Source organism: Schistocerca serialis, chromosome 7 (assembly GCF_023864345.2).
Source record: "Schistocerca serialis cubense isolate TAMUIC-IGC-003099 chromosome 7, iqSchSeri2.2, whole genome shotgun sequence".
Classification (NCBI taxonomy): domain Eukaryota; kingdom Metazoa; phylum Arthropoda; class Insecta; order Orthoptera; family Acrididae; genus Schistocerca; species Schistocerca serialis.
In genome coordinates this window covers 335,759,227-335,783,441 of record NC_064644.1, presented here as the reverse complement: position 1 = coordinate 335,783,441, position 24,215 = coordinate 335,759,227, and the positions used below count along the sequence as shown (strand labels likewise).

General features: G+C 40.9%; 1 protein-coding gene across 5 annotated transcripts in view; it reads right to left on the bottom strand.

Moving 5' to 3' along the window:
• The window catches only part of LOC126412422 (mast/stem cell growth factor receptor kita-like), a 308,669-nt gene that overhangs the window by 233,346 nt on the left and 51,108 nt on the right, over positions 1-24,215 (bottom strand). For all 5 annotated transcript variants that reach the window (XM_050082017.1, XM_050082013.1, XM_050082014.1 and 2 more), the window contains exon 3: positions 13,175-13,310. In XM_050082017.1, the coding sequence (XP_049937974.1) occupies positions 13,175-13,310 (136 nt within the window). The remainder of the gene's footprint in view (positions 1-13,174; positions 13,311-24,215) is intronic.

Here is a 24,215-nt window from a genome sequence, read left to right as displayed (position 1 = left end):
TATTCTGGGAGCGTTTCCGATCTTGATTTGGTGGAGCATTAGTAAGAAATTTTGCGTAATGTGGCAAGTTGAAAATATCAGCTATGTAGAACCTGGGTGCTGTGAGGAGCTGAAGAGGAGGAATACAGTGGGTAGGATAGAGCTTCGATATTGCTGCTCAGAGGTGGCAGCAGGATGTCAGCTTGTTGGATAACTTATTGAGGTGGTGTATGGGTGCTCTTCCAGGTGCTGGAGAGCAAGGGATTCAATCTCAGTTAAGTGATGTGTGTTGTAGGGATTACACAGTAGCAGTATCCTGTACAGGGAGAATAGGTAGTTCTGGGTTGCCCGAAAAAGAGTGGAATTCAGAGAAATGAATTTTTACGAGGAGTCCATTGGGCAAGATTCCATGGTTTAGGCAGCATTTAAGGAACAGGATGTGGGGACTGGGTTTTAGCAAGGGAAAGGGATACTTCTCTGAACTGGTGCAGAAACATGGAGCAGGGGTCCATTGAGGCAGGAATGGCTTTGAGGAAATGGGAAATGATGCAGAAAAGGGGCAAATGAAGGAGTTAGGTGCTTGTGAAGGCAGCTGGACAATAGAAAACACTCGCAAAATACATACAAACAAGCAAAAACAGACACAAATAAGTAAACATACACACCAATATGTGAAAATACTTAAAAATATGTGCAAAAAGTAGGTAAGAAAAGTAGAAACAGGACAGAACGGATGAGGTACAGGGATATTTGCATGTTGGAATAAGGCTGGAGAGGGAGGGGGGCAAGGATTGTTAGGTCAAAGTCCACAAGTTTGTGCGGCACAGGTAGGTGTGAAAAATAAGATCCCAAAATATGGCAGAATGATGAACGACATGGAATCAATAGGAATAAGAATTATTGGCGGGAAGAATTTGGTGCATGAGAAGCTGCACCAACAATCTGCGTGGTCACGCAGCTGTGTATTGCACACAGACGAGACTGTTGACACAGGTGGCTCAGATGTCAAACCACATGCAGATCAGAAGACAATGAAGGAAAAGAAAAGGCAAGAAGGAAGAGAAAGAATGGAGAATGTGTAGAGGAAGGTTTTAGAGATAGCAACAAAGGGAAATATCACAGGGTTGTCGCTATCCAGATGATAAGTGTTTGTTGAACCAGTGCAGCAATCGGGAGTGGAGCAGGGAAGGGGGAGGGATAGCAGAGTACAGGCAAGAGGAGAGAAGAGTGCTGTCTGGCAAAGCATCCAGGGACTACGGTAGAGGGCAGTAGAACAAAGCTGCCAGGGGCAATGTTGGCAGGCTATGGGGAATGGGGATGGAGGGTGGTGCCGGGAATGGAAAATGACAGGATCAGAGAGGGGAAAAGATTTGTAGATGCATTGGCAGAGAGTGAGCATAATGAGGGTTGGGCATGTGACTATGGGGGAGGTTTATAGGACAGAAGGGACAAAAACTGTTGGGTGGAGGTTGTGGGGATAGTGGATTGAGGGAACGGAGAATATATTGTAATGATAACTCTCACATGTGCAGTTCAGGAAAGCTGGTGGTGAAGGAATTCAGATAGCCTGGGTTGTGAAACAGCCATTAAAATCAAGCATGTTTATGTCCAGCTGCATGTTGAGCCACAGGGTGGTGAGTAGCAACCTATCCTTTTCAAAATTGTTGATATTCCAAACCAGACTGCATTATTTGACCCTGCCTAATGCTGTGTCTTCCCCCCAACAACCCTGTGAAGTTTTTCTGTGTCATCATCACTAACACCTTCTCTACTCCCCCCATAAAAACCTTTCATTCTCTGACACTCAGACCACACTGTATCAACCATCTTTTCTGCACATAACATATGGCTGTCTATCTACATCTATACTCTGCAAACTACCGTGAGGTGCATGGCAGAGGCTATGACCCACTGTACCAATTATTACGGTTTTTCGTGTTCCATATCATATGGAGCACAGGAAGAATGATTGTTTGAATTCCTACATGCATTCAGTAATTATTCTAATCTTACCCTCACAATCCCAATGCAGGGGGTTGTAGAGTAAGCATTTAAAGCCAATTCCTGAAACTTTGTCAATAGACTTTCTCGGGATAGTTTAGTCTATCTACAAGAGTCTTACCATTCAGTTCCTTCAGTATCTCTATGACACTCTCCCATTAATAAAACAAACCAGTGCCCATTTGTGCTGTCCTGCTCTGCATAGGTTCAATATCCCCAGTCAGTTATATCTGATGCGGGTCTCACACACTTGAGCAATATTGTAGAACCGGCTATACAAGTGATTTGTAAGCAGTCTCCAACATAGACTGTTTGCACTTCCCCAGGATTCTACCAATAAACTAAATTCTACCACCTGCTTTACCTATGACTGAACCTATGTGGCCATGTCATTTCATATCCCCACAAAGCATTACACCCAGGTATTTGTACGAGTTGGGTGATTCCAACAGTGCCTCATTGATGTTATAGCCATACAATACTATGGTCCTTTTTTTTGTGAAGTGCACAATTTTACATTTTTGAACATTTAGAACAAGTTGCCAATTCTGTACCACTTTGAAATCTTATCAAGATGTGATTGAATATTTATACGGCTTCTTTCGGATAGTACTTCATTGTAGATTATGATCTGCAAGCCTGAATTTACTATTAATATTTTCTCCAAAGTCATTAATATACAACATGAGCAGCAAGTGTCCCAACACATTTCTCTGGGGCACACCCAAAGTTACTTCTATAGCCGATGATGACTGTCCATCCAAGATAATATGCTGTGTGCCATCCCAGTAATAAGTCCTCAATCCAGTCACAAATTTCACTTCATACTCCATATGATCGTAATTTTGACAATAGGCATTGATGTGGTACTGAGTCAAATGCTTTTCGGAAATCAAGAAATCTGCATCTACCTAGATGCCTTGATCCAAAGCTTTCAGTACATCACGTGAGAAAAGTGTGACTTGGGTTTTACATGATCGATGTTTTCGAAATCCACACTAGCTGGCATTGAGGTGATCACTCTATTCAGGATACCTCACTAAGTTTAAGTTCATAATATGTTCTAAAACCATACAACAAATCAATGTCAAGGATATTGAACAGTAGTTTTGTGGATCACTTCTACTACTCTTCTTGTAGACAGGTATGACCTGTGCCTTTCTCCAAGAACTGCACACAGTTTTTCTTTTGAGTTCTCATGTGGGACTTCTCAAGCCCAAAATTCTTCCCACCAATAATTGACTTATTCTTATTGATCCCATTTCCTACCTCATTCTCGCATACTTGCATATGTTATTTTCAACGCGTACTTATGCACACGAACTTGTGAATCTTGATGTAACAATTCCCATCCCATCTGTTTTGATCCTATTTCCTCGTGTTTTTTGGGTATTCTTTGCATGTATTTTTAAGCATTTTCATGTATTGGTGCATATTTGTGCATATTTTTACGTATTAGTGTCTATATTCACTTATTCTTGCGTATTTTTTTGTGTCTGTAGGTATTTTTAGCATCATTTCTGCTATCTAGCACCTCATACAACCTCCTAAAACCTTCATTTGCCCATTTCCTACATCATTTCCCAGTTCCCCAATGCAATTCCTGCCACTACAGACCCCTGCTCCACTTTTCTGCACCAGTTCAGGAATGTATCCCTTTCCCTCATTAAAACCCAGTCCCACATCCTGTTGCTTAACCCTTCTAATACCATGGGGTCTACAATGACCCCAGGCCGTAATATTCTGTAAAATATACCTTATTTCTTATTCCTAAAAATTATGAAAAATTCAGACTTTTCCTGAATTAAGTAATGGGTTCGTAATATAGTAATATAAGTTTTTGAAAATATTTAGTTTTGCAGAAAATGAAGAGAGAACCACTGAATACCATTGGGGTTAAATGCGACCCCATTTCTGTCTTGCGGTATTATTACCCAATAATGCTGCACTGAATCCGTAACTGTTGCTGTATTTCCTTTGTTTTATTCTTGTAAATATTGTTGTAACGTGTGATTGTTGCCAATACTTTATAAGCCGACAGTTATTTGTTCCATACAAGTGGAGACTACTATTGTGTGTGTTGCATTTAGTGCAAAATGTCTCGTCACCTTACCAAAGATGAAGTGCTTGAAATATTACTGCAGGATAATCCTCTAACTGGAGAATCAAATAGTGATATCAGCAATATAGCTTCTGATGTCTCGAGCAGCAATGGAGAAATTGATGTCTTAGAAGAGAATATTCCTCAATCAAGCGGAAGTTCAGAAGAAGATTTGGACAGTGCAGATGTCCAGCCTGAACAGGAAGTAACACATATTTCTGACTGTTATGTGTAAGTACACATTGTACTTTTGTAAATGTGCATTAGGGTCTTGCGCCTAATTTTTTAATTTTGTGTAGGTCTAAAAACAAAGAAGAATTGTGGCACAAACACGAGTTGAGAAGAGCTTGTGGAAGAGAAGAGAGATGGAACATAATGCGAGTAAAGCCAGGTCCAACAAAACTCGCAGTGAAAAATGTAGACTCCATAGAATCAGATTTTCAGTTGTTTCTTAGGAGAAACATTGTTGATGTAATTCTAAAGTGGACTAACAAAGAGGGTACTCTTGTTTACGGTAGTAAATGGAAACCAGTAGATCCCATTGAAATGAAGTGCTTTATCGGTGTCTTGATCCTAGCAGGTGCTTACAAGGCCCATAATGAAGCAGTTACACATCTGTGGAACAAAGAAGATGGTATACCCATTTTTAGTGAAGCAATGGCTAGAAATCGCTTTACGCAAATTTCAAGGTGCATCCGATTTGATGACGCAGATGTGAGACGTTGCAACCGTGCTTCTGACAAGCTGGCTCCCATTAGAGAACTATTTGAAATGTGGGTACACACATTTCAAGAAGCATATGTTCCTCACAGCAACGTAACGATTGATGAACAACTTGTGGCATTTCGTGGTGGATGTCAATTTCGGCAATATATTCCTTCAAAACCATGAAAATATGGGTTGAAATTATGGGTTGTATGTGATAGTGCAACAGCTTATGTTCTCGATCTCCAAGTTTACACGGGTCGACAAGAAAATGAATCTCGTGAAGTTGGTCAAGGCAAGAATGTTGTTTTAGATATGGTGAAAGGCTTAGAAAACAGTGGCAGAAATGTAACAACTGACAATTTTTTCACTAGCCTTAGTTTGGCGAGAGAACTTCTGAAAATCAATCTCACACTCTTAGGAACAATTAGAAAAAATAAAGTAGAACTACCACAAGATTTCACTCAGACCAAAGGTCAAGTCAAATATTCATCTATTTTTGGATTCCAAGAGCATGCTTCAATTGTTTCATATTGTCCAAAAAAGGGAAAAGTTGTAACTTTGCTCAGTACAATGCATTCAAGGAAGGAAGTGGAAGATCGTGAAGAATGCAAGCCAGTAATGATTCTGGTTTATAATAAAACAAAATCAGCAGTAGATACCATGGACAAACTGGTTAGAACATACACTACAAAGAGGATGAGCAGAAAGTGGCCAATGGTATTATTTTACAACATGATTTATATCAGTGCACTGAATGCATTTAACATATGGCTACATCTTACACCAGCCTGGGCAGAAAGAACCAACTACAAGAGATGGGCATTTCTCATAGAATTAGGAAAGCAGCTCATTGGAAGAAAGCCCGACAAAATTATTTCTGCAGTACTTCTATCGACAGTACAGAAAAAAAGAGGAAGGTGTCCGTTTTGTAAAAGGTCTGAGAATAGAAAAGTCAGCGATAAATGTTCAAAATGTGGATGTTCTGTGTGTAAAAACCACTCTGCAATTTATTACTATAAGTGTAATGCGTCATAAATGTCAATTCGGAATTTAATCAAAAATGTTTGTAGTTTCATGAGAATCGTTTGTAAATTTTACGGAAATCAATAATTTAAAAAGATATGCATTTTAATTTAATGTAATGTCACTGACATCATGTTTTAGATTGTGGAAAAAATAAGGAATGTGGTTTTATTCTACCATTATTAAAACTATCCTTAATAAGAAATAAATTCCGCTGGGGGTCACTAAAGACCCCAATGGTACTCAGTGTAACAAAAAATACTCGGTATTAGAAGGGTTAAATACTGCCTAAACAATAGAATCCTGCCCAATGGGCTAGCAATAAAAATTCCTTTCACAATGACTTTCACCTTTTCAGATGCCTCCAGTCCCTGTCCTTCACGATCCTGGTGCAGCAAAAACACATCTCCATGACATAGGCAACCCAGAACCAACTCTGCTCCAATGTACCATTACTGTGCAATCCCTACAGCATACATCACATCTCTGAAATCGAATTCCTTGTTCTTCAGCGTCTGGAAGAGAATTCCAGACACTATGAACATATATTATCCAACCTCCTGACATCCTGCTACCACTTTCAGGCACCAGTATCCAGGCCCTATCCTACCCATAGTGTTCCTCCTCTTTAACTACTCATAGCAACCAAACCCTGCATAGCTGAACTTTTCAACTTGCCACATTCCCCAAAACTTCCTACAAACAATTCACCAACTCCAGCACTGAAACACTCTTGGAACATTGTTGTCAACCTTTCCATGAAAATCCTCAGCCTCACAGATGTTTCAGTTCTATCCAAAGGCCTCACTTTCAACACTACACAAAAGATTAACCACATTGTACTTGTGAACGACCTACTCTCCTTCTCCCAGTCTCTGCAATGGAAACACTTCTTTGTTGCTAATCCCTCCAAATTAGTGACAAGGAAGTGTTTCCATTGCAAGAACTGGGAGAAGGAGAGTAGGTCTTTCACAAGTACAACATGGATGTACCTACATGTACAACCACCTAGTCCGGTCACAAACATCACCTATAACTTCAAACTACCTGTGAACTACCTGTGAAACCAGTCATGTGATCTATAAGCTAAGCTGCTACCACTGTGCTGCATTGTATGTGGGCATGACAATCAACAAGTTGTCTCTCCGCAAAAATGGCCACTGACAAACTGTGGCCAGAAACAAGTGGACAACCATGTTGCAGAGCGTGCCGCCCAACACGACATTCTTCATTTTAATGACTGCTTCACAGCCTGTGCCATATGGATCCTTCCCACCAACACAGCTTTTCAGAATTGAGCAGTGGGAACTCTCGCTACAATATACCCTATGTTCCTGTAATTCTCCTGGCCTCAACCTTCAACAGTCATTGTCCTTACCCATCTAGCCCCTTCCCTGTTCCCATTCCAGCACTACGCAAACCCCTCTATTCCACTAATTCACCCAGTCTTTTTACTTCTTTTCTTTTCCACTCACCCCCACCTCTTCCTCTCCCCCTGTCTCCACCGCTCACCATCTAACCTACCAACTACACCGATCTGACCTACCTCTTCAATGTGCAGGGAGTCTCCATGCTCATATAGTGGAATACTGCAATATGACATGTACAACAGCACTTCCGTGATTGTATTCCAACAATTAATGTATTACCAAGAGTTGAAGTACATGGTAGTTGTGTCAGATTTGCAATCCTTCACTCTGGAGTATCCTACACATATTCCGATAGGTTTAAGCAATGAGAATATGAGAAAGGGCTGGTTGAGCTGGTCACCGTAGGTGCATATCCTCATGTTGCAGTACTTGGTAAGTAGACCACATGTACACAAATATGTGTGTGTGTGTGTGTGTGTGTGTGTGTGTGTGTGTGTGTGTGTGTGTGTGCGTGTGTGTGTGTGTGTGGGTGGGTGGGTGTATGAGAGATAGAGAGAGAGAGAGGGGGGGGGGGGGAGGGAGAGTGAGAGAGAGTGAGTGGGGGGGGGGGACAATTTCCTTAATCCGACATACGAAATTTTTTGGAATTTGTATGCCTTGAACCACGTTCATTCAGCCTCTTGAAGACGAACAAAGGGATAGTAAATAAAGAAATGATGTCACAGAAAAAGTCACAAAATTAGCGTAAAACAAAATCACTTACAATGTTATGATACTTTTCCTATTTTCCCACACTGTTGACTAATAATCAACTGGTCGTACTAAAACTGCAAGATAGTATTAATTTTAACTATCCTTTTGAAGAATTTATGTGGTCAAGATATTAAAATAATGAAACACTATTTATAGCTTTCATGTGAGTATCTTTAATAAAGTCTAGTCCCTTGCACATTAAAAGTCACACTTTTTTTGGCCACAACAGGTAACATTAGTCAGCTCAGCATAGTAGAGATAGAAAATGTGAATTTCTGCAGTACGCGCACATATCTATACCAATAATAAATATGTAAAACTGCCATGTCTGCCTGTTTGAACATGCTTCTCCAAAACTACTAGATGAATTATCATGAGTTTTTGCACATAACTCTACTATAGCATGGGGCACCATACAGGCTTTATTTCAGAAGAATCAAATCACAGAATATAATACTGTGATTTAAATTTTATCTAAAGCTGCCATATCTGTCTGTTGATCGTGCTTATCTCCAAACTATCACATGAATTTTTATGGGGTTTTCACAGGTAACTTGAGCATAGCTTGGAGCACTATAGAGGCTTTAATTCATCAAAATTGGATTATGGAAAAAAACATCATAACTGAAAATTTTATCCATACTGATATTAGAAATGTGAAAGTAGCTCTGTTTGTTAAATTTTCATGACTAATCTGCTGAAACAATTTAAGTGAAATTCGGCAAGGAAGTAGCTTTAACCCTGAGGAAGAACACAGCTGCTTTAGAAAGTGTATAACACAAGATACTGTTTCATTTGAAGAATATTACATGAATTAGGAAAAAACATTTGATCTTGAAAAAGCTATTTAATCTTTAACTTTTGATTTTTATCATATTTTTGTATATTATGTGATTTGAAGAAATGAACACTGTGATGTGGTTTGAAGAAATGAACACAATTCTTACACAATCTTCAATGTTTTTAATCCATACTTCTATGCAATTTGTTGCATAATGTACATGTTCTGTAACGTATAGCTACTTCAATAGCCCTGTATCATCGGCTACATATGTTGCATGACGATGTCATGATTTATACCAACCAGAGATGTTAATTGTATTCTGTGGTGTAGTGGCGCATGTGCATGGTGATAAGTGAATCACAGCTATCAAGCAGCTATAATGCCAGCCACCATGGACACTGTGGTTTGCTTATGTTCTTGTGGTTTTCTATGTGTTGTTTATTCCTTGGAGAGTGAATTTTTTGTATGTTCACTGTTTGTAGTTCTGTTCTCTTACTGCTTACTGTCAACCAGTAATTAGCTTCTTCTGACTCATGAGTACTTTTGCATTTTGGAACAATTTCATTATTGTGTTCCAAACCAGCTATTCATTGCCTGTAACAGTCTGTTGTATAACCTAGTTAAATAATCACAGTTATTCACCAACAAAGGATTCTTAATCCAGTGTAATCTCTCCCTTCAGAAGAAAAAGTTATTCAAAAGTCAATTCTTTTGAAGATATGTGAAAGAATAGACACCCACAGAATCAAAGATGTGAAATATATTATGTAAATTGAAGGTGGAGGGGGGGGGGGGGGCGGGGAAGGAAAGGTAACTGTTGATGTCAGTTGCAGCAGGACTTTATGTGGAATCATTAGCAACAAGTGGAAATGTGTGCTGGACCAGGATCTGAGCCCAGGATCTCCTGCTTACTAAGCAGTTGCACTAACTACTGCATCATCCAGACACAATGTCTATCCAAACTGTGTCGGTTATCTTGGAATGCCTCCCAGCCAACCCACATTCCCATATGACTCACATTCCTGTACTAAGATAGTCCACTCAATTACAATAAACACTGTGTCCGGATGGTGCATTGGTTAAATGCCTAGTAAGCAGGAGATCCTGGATTTACATTCTGGTCTGGAAACCATTTTCACTCATCACCGCTGATTCTGCATGAAGTCCTGATGCAGATGATATCAATACTTCATTACCTTTCCCTTTCTTTCTCTCTCCTCCACCTTCAATTTACCTGTATGTATCACAGCTGCAGATTCCATGTGGAGTCTGTTTTTTCAGACATGTCCAAAAGAACAGACATTACGCATTCATACACTCCTGGAAATGGAAAAAAGAACACATTGACACCGGTGTGTCAGACCCACCATACTTGCTCCGGACACTGCGAGAGGGCTGTACAAGCAATGATCACACGCACGGCACAGCGGACACACCAGGAACCGCGGTGTTGGCCGTCGAATGGCGCTAGCTGCGCAGCATTTGTGCACCGCCGCCGTCAGTGTCAGCCAGTTTGCCATGGCATACGGAGCTCCATCGCAGTCTTTAACACTGGTAGCATGCCGCGACAGCGTGGACGTGAACCGTATGTGCAGTTGACGGACTTTGAGCGAGGGCATATAGTGGGCATGCGGGAGGCCGGGTGGACGTACCGCCGAATTGCTCAACACGTGGGGCATGAGGTCTCCACAGTACATCGATGTTGTCGCCAGTGGTCGGCGGAAGGTGCACGTGCCCGTCGACCTGGGACCGGACCGCAGCGACGCACGGATGCACGCCAAGACCGTAGGATCCTACGCAGTGCCGTAGGGGACCGCACCGCCACTTCCCAGAAAATTAGGGACACTGTTGCTCCTGGGGTATCGGCGAGGACCATTCGCAACCGTCTCCATGAAGTTGGGCTACGGTCCCGCACACCGTTAGGCCGTCTTCCACTCACGCCCCAACATCGTGCAGCCCGCCTCCAGTGGTGTCGCAACAGGCGTGAATAGAGGGACGAATGGAGACGTGTCGTCTTCAGCGATGAGAGTCGCTTCTGCCTTGGTGCCAATGATGGTCGTATGCGTGTTTGGCGCCGTGCAGGTGAGTGTCACAATCAGGACTGCATACGACCGAGGCACACAGGGCCAACACCCGGCATCATGGTGTGGGGAGCGATCTCCTACACTGGCCGTACACCACTGGTGATCGTCGAGGGGACACTGAATAGTGCACGGTACATCCAAACTGTCATCGAACCCATCGTTCTACCATTCCTAGACCGGCAAGGGAGCTTGCTGTTCCAACAGGACAATGCACGTCCGCATGTATCCCGTGCCACCCAACGTGCTCTAGAAGGTGTACGTCAACTACCCTGGCCAGCAAGATCTCCGGATCTGTCCCCCATTGAGCATGTTTGGGACTGGATGAAGCGTCGTCTCACGCGGTCTGCACGTCCAGCACGTACCCTGGTCCAACTGAGGCGCCAGGTGGAAATGGCATGGCAAGCCGTTCCACAGGACTACATCCAGCATCTCTACGATCGTCTCCATGGGAGAATAGCAGCCTGCATTGCTGCGAAAGGTGGATATACACTGTACTAGTGCCGACATTGTGCATGCTCTGTTGCCTGTGTCTATGTGCCTGTGGTTCTGTCAGTGTGATCATGTGATGTATCTGACCCCAGGAATGTGTCAATAAAGTTTCCCCTTCCTGGGACAATGAATTCACGGTGTTCTTATTTCAATTTCCAGGAGTGTATAAATGTAACACTTACCAGGCCAAAAGTTAGAGGCAGTACCCCAGTGAAATGGACTGACAAGATGTGCTTCACTTTCAATGCCATGAAGCAAAACATGGCAAACGCAGCACTCCTCATGCACCCAAAACTTGATAATCTCTTGGTGCTAGTGGTGGACGCGAGCCAAACAGCCACTGGTGCTACATTGCAACAATGTCACATGGTTCGTGGCAACTGCTTACATGCTCCTCGTGTGGATTGTCACTGTCACAAGAGAAGTGAAATACCTACGACCTGAACTCCTGGCTGTGTATGAGCCAGTGCCTACTTCCAGCCACAGATAGAAACAAGAGAAATCACAATCCACACAGATCACGAACTGTTAAACTATACCTTCAAATGAAACAGCAACAACTGCTCAACTCAATAATACAATCACCTTGTGCTTACTATGGACATTAAATACATTTATGGCATTAACAATGTAGTGACTGACTGTCTCTTGCATGTCAGCAGTGTATCGAGGCCTACAGATTTTTTGAAACTCACAAAGACTCAACAGGAGGACCAAGAGCTCCAGACTTTTCATCAAGAATGCTACTTCAGCTGAACGCAACAGCATGATGCACAGGTGTGTGCTCTTACCTGTGCCCCTCTGAACACAGTGCTCAGTAGTGATGCTGCACCTGCTGATGCATTCTGCATCGCGACAGCTTGGAAGGGGAGATTGGAGTGCAGATCACAAGCTATGCTTACCTGAACAGGCAGACACAGGAGAGTAGCTGATGTTATTGCACCTACAGTACCTTTCTTACTCACCATTGCTCATCATAACAAAAATACTGATACACAAGCACAACTATGACTAACAGATAGTTTATTATATATGTCATTATTTTGGCTTTAAACAAAAAGAGAGATATTTAAGAGATTCAAAAGAGAGAACAAAAAGTAATCAGGAAATTTAAAATCCAAATTATACTGAAGAAGGAATGTACAGACAATGAGCAAACAAAGAAACTGAAAAGTATGCCAACATATATTCAGATATGAAAAAATTCAGCCTAAATTTCTATAGACATTCTAAAAGAATGGAACAAATAAGATTTACCAGGCAGGTTGTGGAATACTATGAAACTCAAAGCAACAAAAAATTGTAAAAATAAAATGGATGGGTGCAGCAAAAGAAGATCCAATGACTGCATGAATAACACAACATAGTGTACCACACAGGAAAATATTTAGGCAGAGAATTCGTGATTGGATGGTTGGGCCAGGCAGAAATATCCAAGAAGATGGGTACACCTTGTTCTGACAAGTGGAAAAAACCGCATTCCAAGAGAATGACAGTCTTACAGACGCAAAGGAGAGCTAAAACAAATTCTGAAAGTGTATCACACTGTACATTGCATAGTCCAGTAGGGCTCCAACATGAATAATTATAATAATATATCATTATTAAAGTTGTAACAAATATAAGTGACAAATAAGTCAGGCCTACTGTAAATCACTGATGTTTTTTAAATATTATTAATGCAGTCTTAAATGAAAGAAGTGAACAGTGAATGAGAGAGTCATGGCACAATTTACTAAAAAAATATTTACTTAGCCTTCAATCTAAGTCACAATATGGCTTGTTAACTCAATACCGTTGACATATTGTAGCACGTGCACTGCCATGCATTGCACAATAGTTTGTACAAAATTTATGACCAATAAGTATTTAGTATCATTACCTTTCACATAAATATATACTTGATTTTTTATTTTATTGTAGTTATTTTCTGTGTAGCATATGTAATACCCAACATCTAGATAATTAGCTTGATATCTCTTCAGAATTGTCTTGTGGTGCTCATTGGTTACATTCACCTGAAACAAAAGTGCCTTGCTTCAATTAAAAGTAACAAAGTAAGTGATTAAGTAATGACATCAATGGAATATCAGTCTCCAAATTGCACTGTCATAATTTTGCCTCCAGTAATTTCCCCCCCCCCCCCCTCCCCCTATAATGATTCACAGTGTAGCAGACATTAAACCTACCTATTACCGTAAATAGTTTCCAAATTAAAATAGCATAATTTTGTCTTTGACAAGTCTGAGGATATTTCTAAATATATAATACATGTTTCAAAGACTTGTAGCTAGAAACAGGCTTTTGGAACAGGAGTCGTAATTCAGAAATTACAATTTCATTCCTACAAGAACAAATGTAAAATTATGTATTCAAACTCAGGTAAATACAAATTTTTTACTGATATTTGAACATTTTACATGCAACTGATATCATTTAACAAAACAACTAGGCAAATATGTGTAAGTACAATAAATTTCAAGTTGGAATATCAACAATATACAAAAATAAAGATAGACATAAACAGTCAGGGGCGATTCTAGAAGTTGGTCAAGGAGGGTCGGGGGGGGGGGGGGGGGGGGGGGGGGGGGGCTAATAGGGGGAGAGGGGGGGGGGGGATTGGGGGAATGGAATATTGCTTAACAAAAGTAGAGTTGGGGTCCTTCACTGACAAATTGTTAAAATTTGGTTTTGCTTAAAGTAGTTTTTGGTAACTGTTTTGATGTTCAGTGTAAAAAATGTGTATTAATAAATAATAAGACGCCCATTTTAAATTATATTATATTTATTGGTTGAGAAAGTAAGCTATTTGAGGATCTTATTCTTTTGTTAAAATGTGTTTGAAATACATTGCAACCTATATTGCTACATAATTATTAAAAATTATTGAATCTGTTGGAGTAATATATTCACTGATTTCTGAAGTAATTTTATCCAGTGTAATATGATACTCCATTGGGGGACAGTGGGGTGGGCTATAGCCCCCTTAACCCCCCCACTTGCCACTGCCCTTGTAAACAATGGAAAATCCAGAATGGAATATAACAATATTACAAAAAGGAAAGTTGCTACTCAGCATATAGCGGACAGGCACAACGACAAGACTGTCGCAAATTAAGCATTCAGCCAGTAAGGCCTTCAACAAAAATAGATGACACACATAAACACAACTCACACACACGGCTACAGTCTTAGGCACCTGAAACCACACTGTGAGCAGCAGCACTAGTGGATGATGGGGGATGTCACTGGGTGGGGGTAAGGAGGAGACTGGGGCAGGGAGGGGGAGGGATAGAAGGGTAGGGGTGGCAGACAGTCAAGTGCTGCAGGTTAGACAGAGGGCAGGCATGAGGTGGGGAGGGGGGGAGGATGGTACCGAAAGAGGAGAGAAGTGAAAAGACTGGGTGCGATGGTGGAATGAGGACTCTGTTGTGCTGGACAGGGAACAGAGAAAGGATTTGATGGGTGAGGACAGTGACTAATGAAGGTTGATATCAGGAGGGCTATGGGAAAGGAGGATATATTGCAGGGGGAGTTCCCACCTGCGCAATTCCGAACAGCTGGTGTTGGTTGAAGGATTCATTTGGCACAGGCTGTGAAGCAGTCATTGAAATGAAGGATGTCATGTTTGGCAGTGTGATCAGCAAAATGTTTGGCAGAGTGACCAGCAAAAGGGTGGTTCACTTGTTTCTTGGCTACAGTTTGTCAGTGGCCATTCAGGCAGATAGACCAATTGTTGGTTGTCATGCCCCCTTAGAATGCAGCACAGTGGTTGCAGCTTACCTTGTAGACCACATGACTGGTTTCACAGGTAACCATACCTCCGATGGGATAGATGATGTTTGTGACCGGGCTGGAGTAGATTGTGGTGGGAAGATGTACAGGACAGGTCTTGCATCTAGGTCTATTATATATGGGTATGAGCCATGAGGTAAGGGGTTGGGAGCAGAGGTTGTGTAGGGCTGACAAGTATATTGTGTAGGTTCAGTGGATGGCAGAATACCATTGTGGGAGGGATGGTTAGGTTACTGGGGAGGATATTTCTCATCTCAGGGCACAATGAAAGGTAGCCAAAAACCTGGTGGAGAATGTTATTCAGTTGTGCCAGTCCTGGTGTAACTCCCTCTCATGTGAAAGGTAAATTGTTATAATTTTACTGAGATGTGATTATTTGCGAGAGGAGTCACTATTTCAACCTGAACCCAGTTATCGTATGGAGATCTGTGTTGAAAAGTTCCTTTCAGGGTCAAAAAGTAATCTTGATGAACTGCTTTTATAATTATAATAATAATAATAATAATAATTATTATTATTATTCATTTAATTACTGCCTTGATTGAATTATTATTGCTATTACTGTTTCAAGGAATTAGTTCTTTAGTATTCAGTCTCTCTAAGAAAAGAGTTTAGGTCTTTAAAATGAATAAATAACCAAACAGATCTCAGAAGACAACATTCATGTTCAGGGGATTGTGCATGGTTGACTAGAGATCTGCTGTTATTTGTTATTTATTGAGCATCCATTTTATATCATATACAATGATATAGGAGTTGTCATGTTACATTATATGAGTTTGTAATTATACAGTAAATTAATAACAAAGGCCTACGGTGGTAAAACATATATAAATATGTATCTCGTGCAGCGCATAGTAGAGAATAACAAAACAAACAATAATTAATTATTTATAGTGCATACTATTTTCATACATTTGCTGCATGATGACTGTATGCTGTACTCGATGTCTCTGCCAGTCATTGAACTGCGTGCTGAATCAGCAGGAATTGTAGTCTACGTTAACTACGGTCCAATTCTCCTTTCTATGGAAGACAGTTCATCGAAGTGGATTTGTTTAAAAGTCTTTAAATTAATGACTGTGTAGAGTATGGAGGTTCGAGCTTCCACAGTCCAAAAAAATGTCTCATAGGCATGCACAAATATTTGAAAATGTGAAACCATAAGGCGGAGAATAATTTACACAATACACAACTTGTTTACGCGGCCGAGAAATTGATTTATTGGCTTATTATTCTTGCATAAAATCAGAAAATACCTTTCAATTAAAGATGCAATAATGCCTTCTCTCTTAAGCCATAATACATTTGTCCATACTTATTAAGATCAGAAGCTGGACTATATCTTTTTACAATAGTTACATCAAAAAAAGCTCTCTTTGTTCAAGGGATAGAGAGAGCATCAGTGATAATGCTGTTTTCTCACAGTTAGTTGCGTGCAAGTATGCTTCAAATAATATCTTTTTCAGCCACATATCTTTTACTATCACATGACATGAACCACTACACTGGGTGGTACAGAGTTACGAGGGGAATGCTTCTCTGCGGCCAGATGGTCAGACTTTGCAAGGTGGGAGGAGACTGGAAAGTCTGGTCACAAACATCACTTATCCCATCAAAGACAGGGCTACCTGTGAAACCAGTAGTGACCTCCAGGCTAAGCTGCTACCACTGTGCTGCATTCTATGTGGTCAACCAACAAGCTGTTTGTCTGCATGAATGGCCACTGACAAACTGTGGCCAAAAAACACGTGTACCACCCTGTTGCTGAGCATGCTGCCAAACATGACAGCCTTCACTACAATGACTGCTTCACAACCTGTGCCCCATGGATCCTTCCCACCAATACCAGCTTTTCTGAATTGCGCAGGTGGGAAGTTTCCCTGCAATCCATCCTATGTTCCCGAAGCCCTCCTGGCCTCAATCTTCGTTAATCACTGTCATCATCCATCCAACCCCTTCCCTGTTCCCTTTCCAGCACTACACAGCTCTCATTCCACCATCACAGCCAGTCTTTTTACTTCTCTCCTATTCTGCTACCCCGTCCCCTTCTCCCACCTTGCCCGCCTTCTGTCCGCCACCCATACCCTACTAGCCCTCCCCCTCCCATCCCAGCCTTCTCCTTACCCCCACCCAGTCCTGCTTGCTTGCAGTGTGGTTTCAGTTACCTGAGACTGCAGTCATGTGTGTGAGTTGCATTTGTGTGTGTGTGTGTGTGTGTGTGTGTGTGTGTGTGTGTGTGTGTGTGTGTGTCATCTAATTTTGGCCAAAAGCTTAATTTGCGAGAATCTTTTTGTTGTGCCTATCTGCGACTCAGAATCTCCACTGTATGGTGAGTACCAACTTCCTTTTCATAAAAAATATAGACTGCTAGTCACCGTAAAGATGACATATTGAATTGCTGAAGGGCACAACAGTCTCCTTTTCTGAAAAAAGGTTTGGTCAAAACCTAAATGAGTAACAGTCTTTTTGTTGTACCTGTCTGCAACTCGGTGCCTGTCTTTATGGTGCATAGCTATCTATCTCTTTCATTACATTGTTTGAAGTACAAGAAAGTAAGATAACATAAATACACTGCATGTTTAGGTAAATGACAATAACAATGATTGAAAACAATGGAAAATCCAGGATGAATAATAGCAATATGGAAAATATACACTGATATTCACCACATAGAGGTAGTGTTGAGTCACAGACAGACGGAATGAAAAAGAATACTAGACAATTCAGTTAACACACTAAGCCCTTCATCAGACACAGAAAACTCTCACACATTCACACAAGCATAACTCACACACACGTCTACTGTTGTCCCTGGGTGCTAAGGCCTTACTGCAGTTGCAGCTGCATCTGAGGTAAGCAGCACTCTTTATGGAGTTGGTAACTGGGTTGCCAAAGACGTGTGGTGTAGGGAGGGGAGAGATAGTGGGATACAAGTTGTCATTGATGCTGGTGCTGCCTTTGGGAGTATGCAGAGACGTAGTGGGGACAGGTCTGCTTATTTCAGCACTTGGAGGCTGTGGGGAAGGAGTGGGGGAAGAAGGGGGGGGGGGTGAGAAAATGGGAAAGCACCATGTAGGTGTGTTGGTGGGATAGAGGCATATGTAGGACTGCAGTGGGAGCAGGGACTAGGACAGGCAAGTGGAGGACAGTGTCTGATATGCAGCGGGATACGAATGCATCCCCCCTTTTCTTTCCCTCCTATTAGAGTTGCCAAGCAGTGTCCTGCAATGACATATAGAAAATATTATGAAAGATGTAAGTTGCCAACTGCACCTGTAATACAAACCTTTGCTAGTCCCTGTCCTCCATCTGCCTATCCCCTTCTCTGCTCTCACTCCAGCACTACACACAACTTCTGCCATACCATCACACCTACATAGTCCTTTCCCCTTCACTTTAATTCTCCTCCCCCTTTTCACACACACTCCCCCCCCCCCCCCCTAAAATTGCTGCTTCCCTTAGAAGCAGGTTACTCCTTGCCACCTCTATGTGGTGACGGGGTGGGGGCTGGCATGAGGTTGTTGTTAATAACAATAAATTATTAGCTGATAAAAGCACTTACAAGACAAATGCAGTGCATTATTAGTTGGATGATAAAGCCAATAAATATTTAAATACATCTCAATAAGTAGGCTTACACAACAGTAATAAAATTTATATACTGCATGAATTACAGTTGTATAACAAAGTTTCTTTTTTATTTATATTTCTTTTGCACAAAAAACATAGGTCATTTGTCACACATTCTTCAAATTCTTCAAGATTGTAAAATCTTTACTTTTCATCTATTTTGTAATGCTGGTTTTAAATGTATGTATTGGTGCTATGTAGGTCCTATCTGGCTATTTATTGGAGGAGACACAACCAAGACTTTTGTCACTGTTATGAGTCTCTGTGAGCATTGCATACGGAATATTAATTTTTGCCCACATCTCATTTTATGCTCATACGTTGATCTGCTTATGTCATACTTACTTAGGTTTTCTATGAGACAGTCAAGGCAATTATTGATGTACAGGCCATATATTGGCACTATAAAGTTATTTGAGATAATCTTTAAATGATTCATATGGCCTAAGACTTATGATTCACATGCTGGCTTTGTTTTGCCACTCAAACACTAATTTCAAGCCCAAATAATTACCCCATATTAGTATTCCATAGCTCAGGTGACAGTGTAACAATGCAAAATATGAGATTTACTGTCATAGCTCCTCTGTTCATATGACAGAAAGATTACACATGCTAGCCAGTTACATAAGTTTCCCATATGGGTATCCCAACTGAGTTTTTGGTTTATGTGAAATTTTAAAAATGTGGCTATTTTATTGCCATGGCATTCAGACTGAATACACTGAGATGACAAAAGTCACAGATTAGTGATAAGCACATATACAGATGGTGGCAATATTGTGTATAAAAGGGCAGTGAATTGGGGGAGCTGTCATCTATATTCAGTTGATTCATTTCAAAAGGTTTCCAACATGATTACAGCCACGTGACAGGAATTAACAGACTCTGAATGTGGATTGGTAGTTAGAGAAAGATGCATGGGACACTCCATTTTGGAAATTGTTAAGGAATTCAATATTCTGAGATCCACAGCGTCATGACTGTGACAAGAATACCAAATTTCAGGCCTTACCTCTCACCATGGACAACAGACAATGACCAGAAGCAGTGGCTTTTGTATAGGGTTGTCAGTGCTAACAGATAATCAACACTTTGAGAGAATATCCATTAAGACAGTGTGGTAAAATTTCGCATTAATGGCCAATGGGAGCAGATGACCGACGCTAGTGCCTTTGCTACAAGCGCGACATCACCTGAAGCACCTCTCCTGGACTTGTGACCATATCAGTTGCATTCTAAATGACTGGAAAACTGTGGCCTGTTTAGATAAGCCCCAATTTCAGTTGGTAGGAGCTGACAGTAGCGTTCAAATGTGGCGCATACCCCACAAAGCCATGGACCTAAGTGACAACAAGGCACTACGCATGCTGGTGGTGGCCCCATAATGGTGTGAGCTGTGTTTAAAAGAAATGGACTGGGTCCACTGGTCAAACTGATCGATCATTGACTGGAAATGGTTATGTTCATCTACTTGGAGACCATTAGCAGCCATTCAGGGGCTTCATTTTCCCAAACAACAATGGAATTTTTATGGACGACAATACACCATGTCATTGGGCCACAATTGTTCATGTTTGGTTTGAAGGAAATTCTGGACAATTCAAGCAAATGATCTGGCCACCCAAATTACACAACATTAATCCCATCGAACATTTATGGGACATAATCAAGAGGTCACTTCGTAAACAAAATCCTGCACTGGCAGCACTTTCACAATTATGGAAGGCTATAGAGGCAGCATGGCTCAATATTTCTGCAGAGGACTTCCAAAGACTTGTTGAGCCCATGCCACATTGAGTCACTGGACTGCAATGAGCAAAAGGAGATTCAACACATTATTAGGAGGTATCCCATGATTTTTGTCACCTCATCTGCATCTACATTTATACTATGCAAACCAACATGAGGTGCATGGGAGAGGGTACATCTCACTTTCTCATTTATTAGGGTTTCTTCTCATTACATTAATGTGTATAGTGTCTTCGGTTCAAATGTCATTTTTCTGTAGGACAGAAGTTATGCAACAAATAGCACAGAGGAATTGATGAAACTGTTGTTCAATGAACTCTAAGGTGTTAACTGATGAACCCACTGACACAGAAGCCATACAATGTTCCTGCATTATGATTAGGTATTTTGATAAAGGCTCAGACTGAATAATGAGCATGTTTTGGCAGCTGAGCAGTATTTCTGCACCTGGACAGAATGAGAGAGCTGAGGAAGTTGTTGTGAGTAAAATTTTGTTTCATTGTACAATCAATTACCTACTACAGTGTAAAACTATTGGTTTTGCAGCTGATTGGTACAATGACATGATGGGGTCAAAAACTTCTTTAATGACTTATTTTAATGATATCTACCCAGGTACAGGGATGATAAAATGTGTATGCAAATCATTTAATCTATAAGTCTGTAAAGCATCAAATTTCTCTGACAACATTGTTAAGGTCTGGCACACAACATTTAAGTCTATTTTAGTACTAGTGCAAAAAGACAGAAAAAATTACACAAATTTCAATCATTTTTAAGCTGTCTAATTACAAAATCCATCTAAGGTAGTATGATTAGTGTCACAGGCAATGTAACAAGAAATGTCAAACAGTGGTAAGCTTTAAAATTATACTTTGATCTAAGGCATATAGAGGAAAAGAAATCTGTACTTCTTCAAGCTGTCCATTAGAAAATCTCTTACTTTTTTCTAATGTAGATATTACTCGAAGACATAGTTATTAATCAGCTCTGATAACTCAACTGTGTCAGAAAATGTCAGCTTCATAAAGGTCTACTGTTTTACCATGTGGACAGAATGTACATAAAGAAAAGTAACCTATCTGCTACTGCTGTGAGTTAAAGTGATAAATTTACTACATATACAACAACATATTTAGGTATGTAAGAGGTCAGATCAGTTACGGACCCAGTACCTACCAAACAGAAAGTGATCCTGAAGGATTTCCATACTTAGATGTAGACATTTTACATAGCCTAAATATCTTGTTCTGAGTAGAAGTATTATAACTTTGATGGCACATCACTACATTACTTTCTCTCCTTGTGCCTCACAACAATGCCTGATATGCAGAGGTATACAAATGCATCCCCCTCCCCCCCTTTCTTTCTCTCTTGTCACAGTTGCCAAGTAGTGTCTTGCAATGATATACAGAAAACAAGATGAAAAATGTGTAAGTTACCTCTTTCAGCTCTAACACAAGAACTTAAAAACACAATAATGCAGTATATTTCGAAGACAAAAAAACGTTCAGGAATGAGAAAGATTTACTATTTTAAAAACTTTCCAGAACTTGCTCTTTGTGCATTAAGTCTAACACACTTGAGTGGTGACATTGAGCACATGACCAGTGAAATTAATTTCATAAAAGTGAAGCACAGATATAGACTACATACAGCCATGATAAACATGTGTGCGTATGTGTGTGTGTGTGTGTGTGTGTGTGTGTGTGTGTATGTGTGTGCGCACATGCTAGCATCCCAGTCCGTAATGAGGCAACATGTGACAGCTTTATTCCAATCATGTAAATGCTAAGCAGCATGATGAAAGATGTTCCATGCTGTATTATGTGCTGCTACATGATACCAATACAAGATAACTGCATTCTTTCTCACCAATGTGAAGTATTAGTCTCTAGACACTACATCTACATACAAATTTCTTCTCCAAGCATCAGCAAGGCGAAACTCATGTAAAATATATGTAAATACATAAGCTTCTGGAGCCAGTGGCTCCTCCTGGCAGAAGGATTGAAGGAAAAGGAAGAGGGATGAGGGAAAATGGCTGGTGGGATTTAGAAAATTTGGAGAGTTATGGAAAAACCACCCAGAACGCAAGTAATCATTCACTTTCCTATTCCACTCACAAATGGAGCGAGGGATGACTGTCTATAGGCCTCTGTATGAGCCCTGGTTTCTTATCTTGTCTTCGTGATCCATACGCAATATGTACATTTGTGGCAGTAGCACTGTTTTGCAGTCTGTCGCAAATGCTGGTTCTTTAAACCTTCTCACTAGTGTTTTCTGGAAAGAACATCTTCTGCCATTCTGGGAGGCCCAGCTGAGTTCACATAGCATTTCTGTAATACACACATGTTGATCTAACATACCAGTAACCAGTAATAAGTATAGAACCTTGCCTCTGAATTGCTTCAATGACTTTCTTTAATGTGGGCTGGTGGGAATCCCAAACACTCAAGCTTTACCCAAGAATGGGTCACACAGACATTCTGTGAATGTTGTCCTTCATACACACATCAAAACAGTTTTGCATCACCTCGGTTCCAAGAGTTCCAGAACCCGTACAGAAAATTGGAATAGAAATCAACATAAACATCATCTCCGCCTTTTTATTACTCATGAAAAACACACATTGCATGTTGTACCACCATACAGCAAGACCTTCAGAGGTGGTGGTCCAGATTGCTGTATACACTGGTACCACTAATACTCAGTAGCACATCGCCTTGCATTGATGCATACCAATATTTGTCATGTCATACTATGTACAAGTTCATCAAGGTACTGTGGTCCAGATTGTCCCACTCCACAATGGTGATTCGGCGTAGATCCCTTAGAGAGGTTGGTGGGTCACGTCATCCATAAACAGCTCTTTTCAATCTAACCCAGACATTTTCGACAGGGTTCATGTCTGGAGAACATGCTGGCCACTCTAGTCGAGCAGTATTTTATCCTTAAGGAAGTCATTCACAAGATGTGCATGATGGGGGTGGAATTGGTGTCCATGAAGACGAATGCCCCGCCAATATGCTGTCGATATGGTTGCACTATTGGTCGGCGGATGGCATTCATGTATCAAAAAGCTGTTATGGCGCCTTCCATGACCACCAGCAGCGTACATCAATCCAATCCAACATAATGCCACCCCAAAACAGCAGGGAACCTCCACCTCGCTGCACTCGCTGGATAGTGTGTTTAAGGCGTTCAGTCTGATAAGGTTGCTTCCAAACATGTCTCTGACAATTGTTTGGTTGAAGGCATATGGGACACTCATCAGTGAAGAGATTGTGATGCCAACATTCTGAAAATTACCTCGAGCAATTAAACAGAGAACCGACTCGTGGAGATAACGTCTTGGACCTATTGATAACAAACAGACCCGAGCTTTTCGACTCTGTAAGCACAGAACAGGGAATCAGTGATCATAAGGCCGTTGCAGCATCCCTCAATATGGAAGTAAATAGGATTATAAAAAAAGGGAGGAAGGTTTATCTGTTTAGCAAGAGTAATAGGAGGCAGATTTCAGACTACCTAACAGATCAAAACAAAAATTTCTGTTCCAACACTGACAATGTTGAGTGTTCATGGAAAAAGTTCAAGGCAATCGTAAAATGCGTTTTAGACAGGTACGTGCCAAGTAAAACTGTGAGGGATGGGAAAAACCCACCGTGGTTCAACAACAAAGTTACCGTGGTTCAACAACAAAGTTAGAAAACTACTACGAAAGCAAAGAGAGCTTCACT